Source organism: Nilaparvata lugens, chromosome 7 (genome assembly GCF_014356525.2).
Source record: "Nilaparvata lugens isolate BPH chromosome 7, ASM1435652v1, whole genome shotgun sequence".
Taxonomy (NCBI): Eukaryota; Metazoa; Arthropoda; class Insecta; order Hemiptera; family Delphacidae; genus Nilaparvata; species Nilaparvata lugens.
The window spans coordinates 4002276-4022950 of record NC_052510.1 but is presented as its reverse complement, the minus strand read 5'-3'; the positions used below and the strand labels follow the sequence as shown (position 1 = coordinate 4022950).

The window sequence follows — 20675 nt, the reverse complement described above, 5'->3', positions numbered from 1 at the left end:
TGGAATTCATAAAACATCAGTCAAACAATCACAATACACATGACGTTTGTAGTGAACAATTATGTTTCCAATGTTTATTTTAACTATTATTTATAGGCTACATTATATTATTATTCTTCGGAGCTCAAATCACTGATATATTCATCTTAATTCAATTTTTATCAAGAAAAATTTCCTCCAGTCATATCTTATCTCGTCATCCCAGAAGAGTAATTATTGATAATCTTTGGTAAAGTTTTTTTCAGTCTCCTCATGATAGACTCATCTGCCATTTTTCTTTCAACTGAAGCAAATTCAAGCACCTCATCAGATCTATCTTTCATATCTTATATCATCAACTGTGGAATTCATAAAACATCAGTCACATAGTCTCAAAATACACATGATTTTTGTAGTGATCAATTCTGTTCCTCATTTTTATTTCAACAATTATTCATAGTTTATTTTGTCGATTTGCACGTTTTGAGTGACTGTGTATGTGCGTGTGTGTGTCAGGTGCTGACAAGGGATTCTGTCACTGTGTGTGTGGATGCTGTAATCTATTACAAGGTCAATAGACCAATGGCGGCCATCGTCAATGTCAGCAACTATGGGTAGCGTATCATTCTCAAATACTCAAATTATTCATCTTAATTATAGAGAAACTATCATCTAAATTATTAGTCAAATTCCATAGAATTATTACAGTTATTGAGTTGGTGATAAAGCGGACTACCACATATCAGTAGGCCTATCAGTGTATATAGTTTGCCTTCAACCACGCACAAACTAAAAACTCATGTGGGCATCATCTACTATTATTATAAAGGAAGGAATTGGCTTATACAGAGTGCGGTAGCAAAACTTCCTTTTTTAAAGTAAATAACACTCTTTGTATGGATCAGAAAATTTGTATTCATTTTTTTAAATGTAGACACATATATAAAGTTTTGTTTCAATTACTTTTAAATATCAAATCAGGCAGATGACATCCCCCATTCTCCATACACTGAGTAAACCGAATTTTGGCGTTTGCCATGACTCCTGCCAGCATTGCAGTTGTTATGTTAGCAATTTCTTTCATGATATTGGTTTTCAAATCTTGGACGGTTCAAATAAACAAGGGATATCATTAACCCCTATAGAAAAAAATCACAAGGGTTCAAATCAAGAGATCGGGCTGGCCACTCCAAATCGCTCCTAATTGAGATGAGGCGTCCTAGAAACTGTTCCCTCAATTAAAGTCACGCCCGTTCAGAAAGTTCCTGCACAGTTGCCATCTTGTATGGATGGAAATGAAGATCATCATGAAGAATTTGTCTCACATAACAATCGGAAAGTCCAAGAGCAGACGCATGTTTGCGCGCAGAACGCTGTGGTGATCGCAACATTGAAACTCTTGCTGCCTCAATGTTCTCAGGTGACTTAATGGGCCGAGGGACTTCAGTTCTTCGTCTTGTTGCACTTGCAGTTTGTCAGACCGTACTGACCCACGTAACGATTGTTTTCCGGTCCGGGACAGTAGAAAAATGGGCTAAATTAAATCGACTTCGAAATGCATGCTGGGTTGTGATCACAGAACATTTCGCTCGAAAAATACGTCTCAACGGCAAATGCACGTTTCTCATTGTTCCAATGCATGATGGCGAATGAACATGTCGGGAAGAAAACTTTATGATCTGACCCAAAGACCTTAAAGATGCATAGACTCATATGCAGCGTTAGTGTCGTACTTGGAATTGAAATCCGCCATTGAGGGGGCAACCCATAAGATTATTACATACCAATGCCACCAATGCCTTTGTGATCTATAGTATTACAAATAAATAATATCATAGAGAAAAAATAGCATAAGTAGATATCCCATGGCATAGGGCGTTTATGTCGCAACTTTTACTGTTATCTCAAGCCGATAGCCCACGTAATTCTTTCCCGTGAAGCTTTATGATGCTGGTAGTATCTCATATTGTGCCGTTCATACACTTTTACCCGGTCAAAACAGTAAAAATAAACAATAATCGACAGTAATCGGCTTGGGATAACAGTAAAAGTTGCGACATAAACGCCCTATACCATGGGATATCTACTTACGCTATTGTTTCTCTATGATAATATATAATATCTCGTGCTAGAATACCTCAATGGCGGCCTTCAATTTCAAGTAAAAGCTATCATTGGGAAGGCATGGGCATTGTGGGTCTATATCTCTTTAAGGCCCGGAAGGGAGTAAAATTTTTAGTCTATGGCACGAACCAGTGTAGACCTAAAAACAGTGTAGGGCTAAAAACAGTAAAGTTTTCTGAGTGAGAAGTGAGAGCGCTATGAGAGAGAGCGTTTGGGAGTGAAAATACAAAGCCATCAACCCTCCACACAAGTCTGCAGTTGACCGTAACCAATTGATTGTTGAAATGCCTGTCTATTGTCTGATGAATGACTGTCTGTCTAGTCTTCAGTGTGTTCACGAAGAAATCTTTAGTAGCCTGGAGCTCCTTGAATTCTCACAGGGGCCAACATTTTAGTCTTCATTCTTGAAGCTTGTAAATGATTTTCACTAGAAATCATATTTCGACTATAAGCAGCAATAGTGTGAAAGTATAAACATATCCAGCTGAAACCTCAATACACTGATAATTCTAAACATTTCAGTTCAAATTTATACCTTATATTTGAATAAAATACAATTAATGTATTTATTAAATATAAGACTTTCTGAACAGATTATTGCAAATTATTTTATATTTATTTTCACACTTTTTATATTGTATAAATGCAATGATAAATAAATAACTATTTGATTGATTGAATAATGAACAAAGTTTGAAATTATATTTATTTTACGCAGTGTGGCAAATTCCTACATTGATTTGGAAACAGTGAGACCAATAAGAAAAACAAAGGTTGAAAATTGGTAAGTTCTGAATAGTATATAACTATACCTTATCATGGAATATCATCGAATATATATATTTGAACTTACGAAAACTCGTATGTAGAAAGATTTAATACATTCTCCCATGAGTTACATTTCCATGTACTACATGGTATTTCCATCAATGAATCTATTGGTGGAAATATATGCAATGGAAAAAGGTATTTATAGCCTGATATAATAACAAAGAATTATAATACTAGTGAACTGTTGTATTACACCACTGTATGTGATAACATGATTTCTTATTGAAGTGAATTGAAATGCTTATTGAAATCAATAAAACAATTCATTTCCAAATTATACAATATCTAAGGTTTCTATTATCAGTGAAAAATAATACATCTACTGTAATGAAAAGAGAATTTCAGAAGCAAAATAGATAATTTCTGTTCTATATTAAAAATAGGTCTTTGATCTGACCTCTCTACCGAGACCAAATTTGCTCTACTACGATATCAGCTGACTGAATGGCGTTCAGTTTAAGAAAGGAAGTTTTGCTGCCGCACCCTGTATAGGCCTACATGTATGGGATATGAATAAATGATCGACGCATTATCACATAATATGAACTAATGGTCTGATTATCATGCAATTTTTCTTAACGGTTCTGAACTAAACGAGGATTATTCCTCGAGGATTATAGGCGTATTCTCATTGATATTAATCAATCAATTTCAATTTAATAATCAGAACAAATTCATGCAATTTGTGATTCAAATTTTATGCAACAATAAGAGCTTAATCAAACAGAGCTTTCTCCAAGTGAATTTATGGCGAATTTGGTAGCACGCGCGGCTCATGAATCAAAGGTTGAGGGTTTGAGACCAATTATAATTTTTTGTTGAGAATTTTCAACTCTGATGAGGAATATGCAAGTAATAACCTAACCTATCACATAACACATAACCTATTTTTGGACAATTTCTATCTAAATTTGGGAGAGGAACAGTTTTGGGTACAAAGCCTGTTGTTCCTTCCCCAATCATTCACAGTTGAGAATCATATTGTACCGTATCTATCAATGTAGAAATAAATAAATAAATAATTTTGGCAAAATAATAAATAATTTATTATATATTTTTATGTTTCCTGGACATAAAGAGATTGTAATTTACAACACAAAACTTTCCCTGTAGTGAGGTCCACGTTATAATGGCAGTGTTTGATTGGCAATGATATTGCTATCCTTGTCTATCATTCAACAAAACGGATAGCGCTATCTCTTTCTCGCTTTGCTCTGTTGCTAGATCATCTTTCAACTATATAGAATTAATAATTAATTAACAAAATATCTAATCTTTATTATGAAATTATTGAAAAATATAATTTCTTGCTTAATAAAATATAATTGATTTTTTAAACGAGAATGAACAGTTAATATTACATCAATAAACCTGTATCATAGAGAAACGATAGCATAAGTAGATATCCCATGATATAGAGCGTTTATGTAGCAACTTTTACTGTTATCTCAAGCCAATAGTTCACGTAGTTCTTTCCTATGCTGGTGTGATGCTGGTAGTCTCCCAATTTTGCCGTTCATACACTATCACCCCAACAAAACAATAAAAATTGACAATAATCGACAGTAATCGGCTTGAGATAACAGTAAAAGCTGCGACATAAATTCCCTATACCATGGGATATCTACTTACACTATTGTTTCTCTATACCTGTATCATCTACCGTCTATAGAAGGCTTTGACAAGACAGAGGATCGGCAACGTTTTTCTCCTATCTTTCTCCACTGCCATTATAACTTGAACTTCACTATAGGGCAAAGCACGGGTTACAAAGACGTAATAAAAAGTGTATCCGGTACAATTAGAATATCATCCCCATACATTCAAATGGGACTATTCATACTCGGTTGTCTAGGCTAACTGTGAATAGTACCATTAAAACTCATGGGAGTTACAATATTTTCACTGTGCCGGTCACCGTATCTGATACTGATATGTGGGATCCGCCTTTATTCTTATTTTCTACAATGAAATTCTGGATTTTTAGAATTAGTTACATTTTTCACCTTCTTTGTAGTCTATTTCTGCTGATAACCAAACAAAGATCACTTTCAATTTCTTCTACTTTTTAATTTCTTCAAAAAATTTTCAATTTCAATTATCAATATTTCAATTTCAATTTTTTATTTTTTCAATTTCAATTGTAAACTTTTCAATTTCTTCTACTTTTTTCTATACTGCTCTCCTTCTCCAAGTAGGGATTATTTTCTAATCTTATCTTGTCAGACTGTACTCGTATCTACTTTAGGCTGCTTGGTTTCTTTTGAATTTCAATTTCAATTTTTTAACTTTTCAATTTTAATTGTAAACTTTTCGATTTCAATTTTTTAACTTTTCAATTTCAATAATTGTAAACTTTCCAAAATTCTTCTACTTTTTCTTACACTGCTCTTCTTTTCCAAGTATTATTTTCTAATCTAATCTTGTCATACTGTACTCCTATCTAATTTAGGCTACTTGATTTCTTTTGAATTTGATGAAACTCCACTATTTCCTGATTACTAAAATTTGTTGTAATTGAAGGCTCCTTTTTAAATTTTGTCTTTAATTTGATGCTCAATTCCATTTCTCTATACTTATATTTGCACAGCGTTTACTCATTCTTTTCTCAATTCACATTTTCTCAAGTCTTTGTCTTATACACCTTTCATCTTCTATTTTTCTCTTTTTGCTTTCTCTTTTCACTCTGCTCTCTCTCCCTTCATCTTCTTTATCTTTTTGCGTCTTCATACACGCCTCATAGAACTAATTCGTCAAATTCTTCATTATTTATTCAATTAGTATTACTATAGAGAAACAATAGCGTAAGTAGATATCCCATGGTATAGGGTGTTTATGTCCCAACTTTCACTGTTATCTCATTAAAGTCAATTACTATCGGTTATTGTGGATTTTTACTGTTTTGGCCGGGTGAGAGTGTATGAGCGCCACAATATGAGAGACTACCAGCGTCACACAGCTTTTTGGGAAACAAATACGTGGACTATCGGCTTGAGATAACAGTAAAAGTTGCGACATAAACGCCCTATACCATGGGATATCTACTTGAGCTATTGTTTCTCTATGGTAATACATTATTCTCATCTTATTTTTCTTGTGATAGTTTGTCAATTGAAGAAATCCAATGAAGTTAATCTCCGTTCTTGTATCCTCCATTTTTCAATTGACTTTTAATTTAATTATTTAAAGAATTAAGAATCAAATTTCAGTATTATTGAAAAACATAATAATGAGAATCAAATTTCAGTATTATTTAAGAACATAATAATGAGAATCAAATTTTAGTATTATTAAGAAACATAATAATAATACTGGAATTTGATACATAATTCGTTAAATAATTAAACGAAAAGTCAATTGAAAAAAAATGAATGATACAAGAACGGAGATTAATTCGATTAGATTTTCTCAATCGACAAACTATCACAAGAAAAATAAGATGAGAATAATGTATTAACTTACTAATTTAATAGAAAAAAATTACAATCTCCGTTCTTGTATCCTCCATTTTCCAATTGACTTTTCATTTAATTATTTAACAAACTAAGAATCAAATTTGAGTAAAACTGAACTGAATACCGGTAAAACAAAACAAAGCCCAGGAAAACTGAACAACAACTGGAGTTAAGAACTGTAAAACTTAACGAAAATTCAGTTAGTCTGTTAGGGTTGCCGATTATTTGAAATTCTTTTGAAAATGCATAAAAATCTGAATCCTTTGTTAGCCTTGATACATTTCCAAGTCCCCAATTGTCCAAATATTTTTCTTGAAACATTAGTAGATAGCTTGGAGCTTGTTACCCTTTTTGCTTGAAGATTTACATAAATTAATATTTTATAAATATTGCTTTTTTACTGATTAGTATCCTATTTGTGCATGAAAATTATTTAGTACTTACATGAGTTTGAAAATAATGCATGATTTTTATATAAGTCAAGTTAAGTTAGTTAAATTTTATTTGGTTGAAGATATTATATTTCATTATGTTCCATATTTATTTATTCATACAATAAGTACATCATCGGAATAATAGGGAGAGAGAAAAAATAAGGTAACCATGTGCTATTCCTCTCCCACATTTAGATAAGGTTACACATAGTCAGGTTAAATCTTGTAGTTTTATATAGATGAGCAAAGCAATCATTCAATACATTCCTTAATTTGTTATACTCGTATAATACTGTAAAATAATATGTAGTACTATAAGAGAATCTACAAAAAATACTACCATATACGAATTATGAAGGTTATTAGGCTATTCAATGAATAATAACATAGTTAAAACTAACTATTCTTCTCTATGTTACTGAACAATACCATAAATAAAATATTAAATGAAACATATTTATTTGATTCAATGTGAAGATCTAAAGTATATACAATATAGTGTCACATTTTTCTATACTCAACCCAAGCTAACTTTACAGACAAGAAGAACCGTCAAACCGGCTAACTTGGGACAGTTTTCAACTTTGACTTGAAATTCAGTTCTATTATTATTTTAATAGTTTATTTCTCTTGTGCTCAAAACTTAGGTCTTTAATAATACTTCAAATATATACATTCAATTTCATTATTATTCTAACCAGTTCTGAAAAAATACAAAATATGGTATTGGGGACACCAATACAATTTGCCTGAAATAAGACAATTGAGTCGAAAGTGAAGGCTAACTTGTGACATTAGATTTTGGATAATATTTTCCATATTCATAATAAAAATACTTTAACTGTAAAATAATTGAATAATTGATAAAATGATTGAGTGTTCACAATAGAAGTTATTAAAGGCTCAATTTCTAGGTTAGTAATAGTAGATTGTTATGACTGTTAAAAAAGTATCTTAGCTGTTAATTAGATGTTCAAAACGTTATTAAATATTTTCAATGATGTGTTCCCAACAAATCCACAATGCCAGAACTCGGAATGAATTGCACAGACAGCTGGTATGTTGGAATTGGAGGGAAGGGGTAAAACTGTCTCAAGTTAGCCGGTTTGACGGACCCATTAATACCAATAAATATAGGTAGTAATTTTAACCCATCGCAATTTATTGCCATTCTGTGTTGAAATTATAAAACATTCTGTTCTAAAGAAGATAGTCAAATGCAATCACAGTAATTTCAGTTCTAATAGATATCATATTGATAAAAAAATATGATTGAATCACAGTGATTAAATTATAACTTATTCTTATAATTTTGATAAATACTTAATAAAGAATAAATCACGATTCTAAATTCAAATTCAATGCTATCTATTAGTTGGAATTTGAATAAATGTGATCCCTCATCTATTTCCATAAATAAAGAAGAAACAAGAGTTCCCTGAAAGTTGAACAATCAACCCAATGAATGTTATGTATTTATTCACATTGCTACATTGTGTTGAAATTATCATATAATTATAATATAGACTAAAAAATATTATGTGAAAGCTATCAACCCTGCTTCAGCCGAGCATAGAGAACTTTTATTTCGAAGAAAATAAATATTAAACGAGAAAGTTAATTCTAAGATAATATATTAAAAATAATGATCTTCATCTGATTGTAGTGATAGGCCTAGTAGTTTTAATTTTTCTGCTCAAAATTTTCAAGTTTATTTCAATATTATTGAAACTTTCGGATTGTTTAGTGTTATTTCCGGCTCTTATCAACCCTTTGAAATTCAAAATTCATCAGTCATATCTCGAATACGTATTCTCTGAGTGTTAATCTTTGGTGAAAACAGAAATTTTAAACTTAACCTCACTTTGGACTATTTATGTGCCAAAATCAAGGAATTGAAGAAGTTTTGGGCAATTGCCTGTTTCTCTTTCCAAATATCGTGTTTGTGACTGAAATAAGAATTAATTTACTATGACATTTTTTATGATTGTATTTTCTTTTTATGTAAATATATTAAATCAATAAAACAATATTGAAACTTGAAGTACCCTTTATTATTTAAAATATTACAACTTGACTAGTTTCGACCATAGGTCATTTCAAGTTGAAAATGACCTATAATCGAAACTAGACGTTGTAATATTTTAAATAATAAAGGGTACTTCAAGTTTCAATATTGTTTTATTAATTTATAAAAGTAGCCCATTCAAGTGAAGTGTTTTTATATATTCAATTCTATTCTATTATACCGGGCAATCAAAAAGTGTCTCCGCAGTACCAGCGTTCTGTTTTAGCTGAAGATTGTGTTCTGTTTAGAAACCCGTTCGAAAAGATACTCCCACTTCTTTCCCCCTCTACTGTAATGAATGTACACGTAAGTTTAGTAGATTAACACCTTGCTATTGTTATAAATACTTGTTTTTGAGTGATGGAGTGTTTTTTTAGTATAGGCTATAGTTCACTGCGGCTGCGGAGGGACTTCTTGATCACTCTGTATTATATTCTATTACCATATACTCTATTCTATTAAATAATCACATTCAAGACAGTTGAATGTAACCACAATGATTTAAATTCTAATAAATAAATAACTCATTAATAAACAAGATTCTATTTAGTTGTTATAATTACAGTCATTAATAATAATTATTGATGATTGATTGATGATAATTATTGATGCAATTGCAGTCATTCTACGAGATTACTGGCGGCGACGACCCTCCGTAATGTGCTGGGAACACGCAACCTGTCTGAGATTCTGTCAGAGAGAGAAGCCATCTCACACAATATGCAGACTTCCCTGGACGAGGCTACGGATCCATGGGGTGTCAAGGTGGAGAGGGTTGAAATGTAAGCTAAATTGCGAATCATTCAATTTATTTTACTTTTTTGAGAAATCCTAAGATGTTTATTGTATGCCATTTACCAGATGATGAATTATGATGATTATTCACATAATTATGATCATTCATGTTCATACAATTTTTGTTTTCAACAGTTTAGTTTATAATTGAGTTTAATACAAGATGCTTGCTATAGAGAACGTATTTTATTTCATACTAGCTTACCCGGCGAACTTCGTACCGCCAAAAAGTCAATGTATCTCATGTCACACTTAACTTTATTTGGTGAATCATGAAATTTATCTGACAATCAGTATTTTCATCTACATCTCAATACGGACTTCCTATGTGCTTAAAACTACCGTTTTAATACCAGTAAACAATTTTATCACAGAGTGACGTGTTTATTACAGCTGGTAAGTTTAGATGCTAAATCATATTATCACAACATGATCTTGAATCATGATGATCTTCCCGTTCTACGTTAGCCGCTCGGCCGACAATTTCGAAAACATAGATCTGTAAATGGATTAATATATAATTATTATTAGCCCCCCTATTAGAATTTCTGGTCAGAAACCATCCCCAATATTCACACAACATATTCCCAAATTTTCATGCCGTTCTGTCGAGTAGTTTTCGTGTCCATTTGTTTGTTAACAAACAAGCTAACAAACAAACACACAAACAGACATTAATTTTTTATATATAGATTTAAGACATAACATAAACTATACATTATTCAATTAATTTTTATTCATCGCAAAACCAAAGATGCTTAAAGTTGAGATTATGATTCTTTTCAGCTTTGATTGAACTATGTCAATTCATCTGCAACTTTTGAGAACTACAAAGAGAACTATCGTGTCTTAGAGTGTTTAAAAAGTAGGTCTAGGCTTATACTACAGTTGAAAATCTGAAGACAATACACAACTGAATTATATTTAGTAGAATCTCAAAATCTAATTCAGTTTTGTTATGTTAAACAGATTCCTTTACAACTGTAGTATACTCTCCAGACAAACACTAAAAACATGGTTATTTCTGAATATCTGAAAAATTCCAGATAATTTTATTCAGTCAGTGTTGAGAAGACAGTCTAAATATTGAAAACCTTTGGATTTTTCAAAATCACCATATTTACAAATTGAACCTTGAATTATTACACATTGTATTATCACTAATAATTTATATTACTATAAATTGATTTCATAATCTAATTTACTTCCTAGTCGTGAAGAAAATAATTAGAACTAGAGCAAGTATATAAAAATAATCTTACACTTCTCAAGGTCCAACTCCCAATCATATAGAGATATAGACTATAATATTAGCTGAGAACGTGATATTTTCGAGCTCAAAATTTCAGTGTCTTTATTCTTTATTTTGTGAATATTCAAAGTTTGTTTCATGATTTTACGAACGTTTTATTATCAATCTATCCAAATCTAAAATTGTTTATTTTATTCTAATTTATATTTTCAGATTGTGATTTGGTGTAGAAATTGAAATGGACATAACCATAGCCACCTCTAATACAAGGTCCTGGTCTACGATATTGCAACGTCACAGGTAGGCCTAGAATCTAATACATGATTGGTGAAAAAGATTTTGAAAAATACCAACTCATCTTTTTTACCAATCATGTATTAGATTCTAGGCCTAGGCTGTGACGTTGCAATATCGTAGGCCAGGGACTTGTATTAGAGGTGGCTATGACATAACCCATGTATAATATTTTGACAATTTGAAACTAAATTATGAAATTAAAGAAGTTTTGGGCAATAGCCTGTTTTTTCTTTTCCGATCATTTTATTGTTTGTGCTAACCTGATAAATAAATAAATATATTTCCGCACGGCTATATCCGCGCGGCTGGAGTCGTCGCTTAGGAATTGGACCTTCAGGGTTTATGAATCAAATTTCTACTACTACAGAAATTTAAATTTTTATCTTTTAAATCGGAAATTCCTTATATTTGTTCCTATAAGTGTATCTAGATGTGCTCCAACTTGTCTGTGCAAATGAAGGTAAATTTATTATTTATTTTCAATTCGCTTTGCAGCAAGGACGTGAGTCTGCCTCATCAGATGCAGCGAGCAATGGCTGCTGAGGCGGAGGCATCGCGAGAGGCTCGAGCCAAGGTGATCGCGGCCGAGGGAGAGATGAAGGCATCCCGAGCGCTCAAGGAGGCCAGTGACGTCATCACCGAGAGTCCCGCCGCACTGCAGGTGTGTAACAGCCTTAATTTCATCCAAAATAAGTTTGTTCTCCAAAAGGAGAATATATAAAATCGAAATGGCACTCACTCACTCACTGACTCACTCACTCACTCGCAGAATTAAAAACCTACCGGACCAAAAACGTTCAAATTTGGTAGGTATGTTTAGTTGGCCTTTTAAGTTGGCGCACTAAGAACGGATTTGGAAAAATTTTCAAAGATACGCCAATAATCTGCGTTTTCCAGCGTTTTTTAGCGTTTTCTCAGCTTTATCGAGAACAAATGAACAGAAAATGTTCAAATTTAGTACTGAAGCTCAGCAAGGGAATAATAATGTTGTGTTAGAAGGAATTTGCAATAACGTCAGAGATACGCCGAAATTAGCGGTTTTTTGCGTTTTCTCAGTTCTCTTATCAAGTAATAGACAGAAAATGTTCAAATTTGGTACAGAGGTTTAGCTATGGTGTAAAAATTTTGTGATAAGGTGACTTTATCAAAGATACGCCCAAAATCAGCGGTTTTTCAAGGTTTTCCTTAGCTTTTCTGCGTTTTCTCACCTTCTTCAATAATTGATGGAAGTATTAAAAAAAAATTCAGTACACAGGTTTAGCTGAGGTGGAAGAATCTTGTTCGCCAAAGATACGCCGATATAGTGAAAGGTGTTTTTACCAGCGTTTTTGGCTAGCGAAGCGAGCCCGCTGATCTCATTTTCGGACGATCCAGTCGGGGGTCCAGGGGGCGGAGCCCCCTAGCTAGATGGATATGGCAAGCGAAGCGAGCCTGACGACTAGTACATTAGTATATTTACTTATTCATTCCAACAAGGAATCATTCAAAATAAGTATGTTCTCTGAAAGGAGAGACAAAAATAATACAGAGTTATTGCATCCAACATGATAGCATTAAAAATGAAAAGAAAGAATTAATTGAAGGGCCCTGGAAGCCTCAAAGGAGGCCCTAAACGATTAATCGGCTTGATCAAACTATTGAGTCAATCGATTGACGGTCGCTTCAGTCATTCAATCTTGTGATAAAAACCTTCTCATCAGAATGATTCGTTGGTGTTTTGAGAAGCTGTATTAATTCTGGTGGTGAACGCCTTGATTTTACATATTAACTGAAGAAATGCTAGACAATCAATCGGATCCATCACCTCCTTCAACCGCATGAATCATTCAAAGTTTCCCTCAATCATCATAAAGCATCAAGCCTCAAACGGGTTTCAACAAGGTCAGTCTATAATAATCGACTGAATGAAGCGTTTTATCAAAATCATTGACCGTCTGGTATTATAATATTACGTTACTAATAATTGAATGATTCTCATAATTCTTTGGTTAGTTGTTCATCCATTCCCCAATCATGTATGAAAATGAGAATTTTCAAATTTCCGAATTCTTCAACTTTGTCTCCCCCAGTGTTACATAACAGCGTTGGGGTAGACTCAGTCAATTTCTTAAATGTTTCCTCATCTATCGCCATTCTCTTCATCTCTGGAACAGTCTTACCTCTTCTCCGTTTTATCTCCTCAATCCGATCCTCATATGAGGAAACGTCCACCTTGGGCGTCCGACTGCAGGTGTGTAACAGCCTTGATTTCATACAAAATAAGTGTGTTCTCCAAAAGGAGAGATCTATATATATATATAAAATCGAAATGGCACTCACTCACTGACTGACTGACTCACTCACTCACTCGCAGAATTAAAAATCTACCGGACCAAAAACGTTCAAATTGGTAGGTATGTTTAGTTGGCCTTTTAAGTTGGCGCACTAAGAACGGATTTGGAAAAATTTTCAAAGATACGCCAATAATCTGCGTTTTCCAGCGTTTTTTAGCGTTTTCTCAGCTTATTGAGAACAAATGAACAGAAAATGTTCAAATTGAGAACAGAAGCTCAGCTAGGGTCTAATAATGTTGTGTTAGAAGGAATTTGCAATAACGTCAGAGATACGCCGAAATTAGCGGTTTTTTGCGTTTTCTCAGTTCTTTTATCAAGTAATAGACAGAAAATGTTCAAATTTGGTACAGAGGTTTAGCTATGGTGTAAAAATTTTGTGATAAGGTGACTTTATCAAAGATACGCCCAAAATCAGCGGTTTTTCAAGGTTTTCCTTAGCTTTTCTGCGTTTTCTCACCTTCTTCAATAATTGATGGAAGTATTAAAAAAAAATTCAGTACACAGGTTTAGCTGAGGTGGAAGAATCTTGTTCGCCAAAGATACGCCGATATAGTGAAAGGTGTTTTTACCAGCGTTTTTTGCTAGCGAAGCGAGCCCGCTGATCTCATTTTCGGACGATCCAGTCGGGGGTCCAGGCCTAGCTAGACGGATATGGCAAGCGAAGCGAGACTGACGGCTAGTACATTAATATAGTTACTTATTCATTCCAACAGGAATCATTCAAAATAAGTGTGTTCTCCAAAAGGAGAGATACAATAATATAGTTACTTATTCATTCCAACAAGGAATCATTCAAAATAAGTATGTTCTCTGAAAGGAGAGACAAAAATAATACAGAGTTATTGCATCCAACATGATTGCATTAAAAATGAAAAGAAAGAATTAATTGAAGGGCCCTGGAAGCCTCAAAGGAGGCCCTAAACGATTAATCGGCTTGATCAAACTATTGAGTCAATCGATTGACGGTCGCTTCAGTCCTTCAATCTTGTGATAAAAACCTTCTCATCAGAATGATTCGTTGGTGTTTTGAGAAGCTGTATTAATTCTGGTGGTGAACGCCTTGATTTTACATATTAACTGAAGAAGTGCTAGACAATCAATCGGATCCATCACCTCCTTCAACCGCATGAATCATTCAAAGTTTCCCTCAATCATCATAAAGCATCAAGCCTCAAACGGGTTTCAACAAGGTCAGTCTATAATAATCGACTGAATGAAGCGTTTTATCAAAATCATTGACCGTCTGGTATTATAATATTACGTTACTAATAATTGAATGATTCTCATAATTCTTTGGTTAGTTGTTCATCCATTCCCCAATCATGTATGAAAATGAGAATTTTCAAATTTCCGAATTCTTCAACTTTGTCTCCCCCAGTGTTACATAACAGCGTTGGGGTAGACTCAGTCAATTTCTTAAATGTTTCCTCATCTATCGCCATTCTCTTCATCTCTGGAACAGTCTTACCTCTTCTCCGTTTTATCTCCTCAATCCGATCCTCATATGAGGAAACGTCCACCTTGGGCGTCCGACTGCTCTCCTTCCTTGCACTCTCACATTAACATACTCCTTTGTTTTGCAATCATCCCTCATTCGCTGTAAATGCCTCATTTCTATCATCTCACTGACATCTCTCATGCTTACTTCTGCCATCATTGAGGTCCACGTTATAATGGCAGTGGAGAAAGATAGGAGAACAACGTCGCCGATCCTCTGTCTTGTCAATGACAGAGGATCATGTCATCTTGTCATCTCCTTCTATGATCCTTCAGGAGGATCTTGTCATCTCCTTCTATGGAGGGTAACTGATACCGGTTCATTGATGTAATATGTAATATTACATTTTTTTCTCAATAAAAATCGAATCTTCAATTCAATATTCAAAATATCAATAAAACTTGATAGTAAGTATCGGTGTAATCAATATGCGGAATTTCACCGGGAATTTATCAGATACACTAATGTTGAATAACCTACAGTAATAATAAAGTTCTATTTCCAAATTAACAAGTAATTCTAAACAACATAAAGGTTAAATAAATTCATAACAGTTTAAAAATAAAGTTTTATTGAGAATAATAAATATAATTTGTAAACTTGTATTCCTCATTAGTGAGGTTGGCAGTTGATGATGTGTTTTGGCATTCTCCCAAAAGCTTCAGGCGTTTCTCTCAAGATAAGATGGCTGCTGGCAAGAGTTGAATTATTTTAGTCCTCTTGAAATTTTTCTACATAAGTGAAGTTTAAAATGTTTTAATTGAGATCTGAATAATTTTATTATTTTCCAAATTTGTGTTGAATGTTTTGTGTAATTTTGAAAGCCTGTAGCCAAATAAATGAGCTCAATATGAATGGATAAGTATTTTAGCTTGTAAGAATCTTCTGTTTAAGTATCAAATGGTTTTGTTCAGTAAAATTTTGTTGTAAATTGGCCAGGTTTTATGAAAATTATAATTTGATTTGCTCTGAACTGGACTTCTTATTCATAGGCATTAAATCCGTTCATGATTTATCAAGATGTTAGCAAAATTGGAGCCGATGACTTTCCTTGGGTGATAGGTGAAATACTATCAAACCTATTTGGATAAAATTGGTAGCACGCCAAATATTAACAGTTATTCTCGTTTAAAATATTCGATTATAATTTATCAAGCAAGAAATTATATTTTTCAATGATTTCATAATCAAGATAATATATCTTGTTAAATGATTATATTTCTACATTGTTAAAAAGCGATCTGGCAACAGAGCAAAGCAAGAAAGAGATAGCGCTATATCAGCTTTGTTGAATGATGGACAAGGATAGCAATACAATTGCTAATCAAACACTGCCATTATAACGTGGACTTCACCATAGTATTTCCATGTTCTATCCTTTCTTCTCCCAACAGACGTCCCACTGGTCTCCTTCCTTACACTCTCACATTCACATAGGCCTATTGTTTTGTCTTGAAATGATCCTTCATTCTCAGTACATTTCCATACCATCCTAATTGTCGTCTCTGATTCCCACTTCTTCCCTTCTTCTAGTATTTCTAGTATTCTAGTATTTATATACTCTACCCATTCCTGTCTTTTCAACTCATTTCCTAATACTAAACTGTATTTTTGTTTGATTCTAGCTGCGTTACCTGCAAACTCTGACCACAATCTCAGCCGAGAAGAACTCAACGATAATCTTCCCACTTCCGCTGGACATTGTCAAACCCTTCCTCATGGGAATGACCAAAGAATAATCAGCGCTTCAACTGCCTACACGCTTCCAAAGTGCTGACAATGCACAATCAGTCTACACGCTTCTACCGAATGTTCAAACTAACCTAATCTAATAACGCAATAATAATTGTTGCTGTGTTGTTGCATATCCTTTATTTTCTACTAATAGTTTCAAACTTGAGTTTTAAAACAGTTATGAATTGGAAAATGCACTTACTATTAGCAGTGACATCGTCAGTCACGTCATCATTACGTCAAATCATGTAACATAGTTAGCCAACGATCGAAAGTGACGATCGTTTCGACCTGGAGGAGGTCGAAATTACATCAGTTACACACACATAGGTTTTGGACGTACGATTTTTTGCCGCCCTTATAAATTCCATTACATTGAATAGAGCTTCGTTTGCCAAGTAATGTTGAAACTACTAGTAGAAATTATATACGGTAAGGTCGGCCAATAATCGAACGTCCAAAAATTGATGTTTGTGTAACTGGCTTATGTCTACTCAGTTTGCGTACAAACTTTTGATTTATCCTCTGTCAGTCTGCGTGCGTATGTATGTTTCTGTGTGCGTTGCCTCATAACCCTTATGCACCATTTCTGTTTAAACGGAGGTGGAACAGCTGTTGGTTTAAACCCGGAACGGAACATGTTGTTTCCAAAACAACAACGGAATGAAACCAGTTTTGAATTTCTTGATTACAAACTGATATAGTTATTGTATTTCATTAAGCTTTATTACTGACTGAAATGACTACTTTTAATCATATAGTATAATATATATAGTTTGCAAGTCGTCATTTCAGTGAGATCTTACTTGATGAGAAATTCTTAAATGCGATCATGTCCTTTTTGTAATAATTGGTTAGAGTTTAATGTAAGTGGTGCATAAGGCCCTTAGCCTAGGTGAAAATCTGAAACTGTTGTTCAGTAATGCTTGTGTTCAAAGAGTTTATATATTCTCCACAATATTATATCTACAATTAATACCTAACTATATTTACCTCTGCTACAAGCTATGAAACCCAGTTCTTACAGAATTCTGTTAAACAGCAAATTTATTATTTCTTATTAATTAACATATCAAGTTGCCCTTTTGAAATACGGTACTTTATTAGAAAATATTTTTACTGTATTAGAATAGGCTAACCTTCATCAAACTGTTTTACCAGTTGTACTTTTCAATAGTAAACAGTTTGCTCCAACAGTAAATTTGTATTTCACTCGTCTATTTTTATGGTCTATTCTTATTGTTCAATTTTTATGGTTCACTTTATCTAATATTGTTTGCTTTGCCAAAGAATCAATTTGTACGTTTCAATAGTAAACAGTGAATGTATTATTTTAACTGTTAATAATTTTTTATTAATTATCATATCAAGTTGCCCTTTTGAAATACGGTACTTTATTAAAGAAAATTTTTACTGTATTAGAATAACCTCCCTCAAACTGTTTTGTATCTTGTAAGACCAGTTGTACGTTTCAACAGTAAACAGTTTGTTTTAGCATGCAGTAAATATTTGTAATTCACTCATCTATTTTTATGGTCTATTCTTATTGTCCAATTGTTATAGTTCACTCTATCTTATTGTTTATTTTGCCAAAGATTCAATTTCTATGTTTCAATAGTAAACAGTGAATTTATTATTTTAACTGTTAATCATTTTTTATTGATTATCATATCAAGTTGCCCTTTTGAAATGCGGTTCTTTATTAGAAAATATTTTTACTGTATTAGAATAATATCTCTAAAACTTACTGTTTTGTATCTTGTAAGACCAGTTGAAGTTAGATGTTTCAATAGTGAACAGTTTGTTCTAACATGCAGTAAATTTTTGTATTTCACTCATCTATTTTTATGGTTTATTCTTATTGTTCAATTTTTATGTGTCACTCTATCTTGTTGAGGTTTTACCAAAGATTCAATTTGTACGTTTCAATAGTAAAGAGTTTGTTTTAACATGCAGTAAATTTTTGTATTCCACTCATCTATTTTTATTGTCTGATTTTTATGGTTCACTCTATTTTGTTATTGGTTTTACCAAAGATTCAATTTTTTGTGATTATATTATTCATTTTTCGTTTTTATTTTCATTATAGTTGTAATAAGGATAGTTCCTTGTAGGGAGTATTATCCCAATCAACGAGGATAGCATATTTAGTTTTCTATGTTAATAAGTTATATTATTGAAATTTTTATGATATATATTTTTTCGTTTAAATGTTTTTATCAAATTTGAGAAATCGCTAATTATTGTGAAAATAAATTATTATTTTTGTTTAAATGTTTGATCAATTTGAGAAATCATCAATTATTGTGAAAATAAATTATTATTTTTGTTTAAATGTTTTCACAAGTTTGAGGAATAAATTATTTTTGTGAAAATCAGCAAAGTTTTAGAATAGTCTCAGAAACATGATTTCTATTCCTCATTCAATTTATGTTGTGGTATTTTAAAGTATTTTCCTTTTGTGTGGAAAAGGTTTCTTAATAAATAAAGTTTTTTTTTAAATAAATTTGTCTACTTTCTTTTATTTTAAATTATTGATGAACTGCCGCTCAACTATATACTGCGAAATCTTAGATAATAGTTAACTTAATTAACCATTAAAAAATTGAAGGTAATATGCTTAATCTCATTGATATCATTCACATTGTAGTAGGTTACCATTGTTAATATCAAATCAAGAATATTATCGCAATTAGGGAGAGAGACAGTTTTTGGTTTATCCTGTTGTTTCTCTCCCAATTATTTATTTGATATTGTGACTGTTGAATGTAATAAATAAATAAATAAAAAATTGTCTACTGCACACCTCCCATCTACCCTGTACTATTTTTCCAAAGTTTTTAAGCATTTCTCAAAAGCTTTCAAGGTAAAATACATGACACTATGTAAATATATTGAATGGTTCCAAATTTTCTTGAATAACTCAATATTATTTGTTACAAGTGGTAATAGAGAGGAATATTTATAATCAATTTATAATTCAAGTCATCTAAATTCAAAATTTATAGTTTTCATGTTTATTTTGGACTAAAATTTTATAAAAATTGTACATGTGAAAATTTAACATTATCTTGGACTTTGTAACATATAAATTTGGAAGAAAAATAGCACAAGGACTATCTTATTATTTTATCTTCAATGTTATTACATTAGTGTCATTTGCACTGTAAATAAATAAAAAAAAAATAATAATAAAAAAATACATTGAATCTTTTGCAAGTAAACGTAATAATCCATTATTCAATATCAAATCCATTCATAAATCATTAATGAATAAAAAAATTACGGTAATCAAACATGGAGTTGAGTGAGATATAAAACTATCTATAAGTGATAGATTTTTCTATTTCGGTACTCATTATAGTGATAAATATTATAATAGAGTTGATTCTGCAGTGTATTGTGAGTTTTTCAAAAACAATCGTGTGAATATTGATAGAAATTCAAATTAGTGGTCATGAAATTTGTTTGGGTGACTAGAGGATCTCTAACAATAAATTGTCAACAATTTTTCATATTCATATCAATCTCATTATTCATGTTATGATATCACTGGGTCGATTGAATAAAATCTAGAATCTAATGGCATAGAGAGAAGATAGCACAAGAAGATATTCCATGGTGTATGAATCAAGGCTGCATGTTTTTCACATAAATAGATTTTTAATTTTTACTTTCCTTGCCCTATTACCATAGGTAAGGAAAGTATTGCTTTCCGAAAAAAATTAAGGTACCCCAATTTCTATACGTTTCAAGGTCCCCTGAGTCCAAAAAACTGGTTTTTGGGTATTGGTCTGTATGTGTGTGAGTGTGTGTGTGTGTGTGTGTGTGTGTGTGTGTGTGTGTGTATGAGTGTATGTGCGTCTGTGCACACG

The 20675-nt window shown here is 32.4% G+C and overlaps 1 protein-coding gene across 2 annotated transcripts in view; it reads left to right on the top strand.

Moving 5' to 3' along the window:
* LOC111060423 (stomatin) overlaps positions 1-18773 on the top strand; it is a 34221-nt gene extending 15448 nt beyond the window's left edge. The window contains exons 4-7 of one of the 2 annotated variants that reach the window (XM_039433464.1): positions 496-593; positions 9512-9673; positions 11731-11896; positions 16692-18773. In XM_039433464.1, coding sequence (XP_039289398.1) covers positions 496-593; positions 9512-9673; positions 11731-11896; positions 16692-16805 — 540 coding nt within the window. In that variant the 3' untranslated portion in view covers positions 16806-18773. The remainder of the gene's footprint in view (positions 1-495; positions 594-9511; positions 9674-11730; positions 11897-16691) is intronic. The other variant, XM_039433465.1, reaches the window with a different exon arrangement.
* The last annotated feature ends 1902 nt before the right edge of the window (positions 18774-20675 follow it).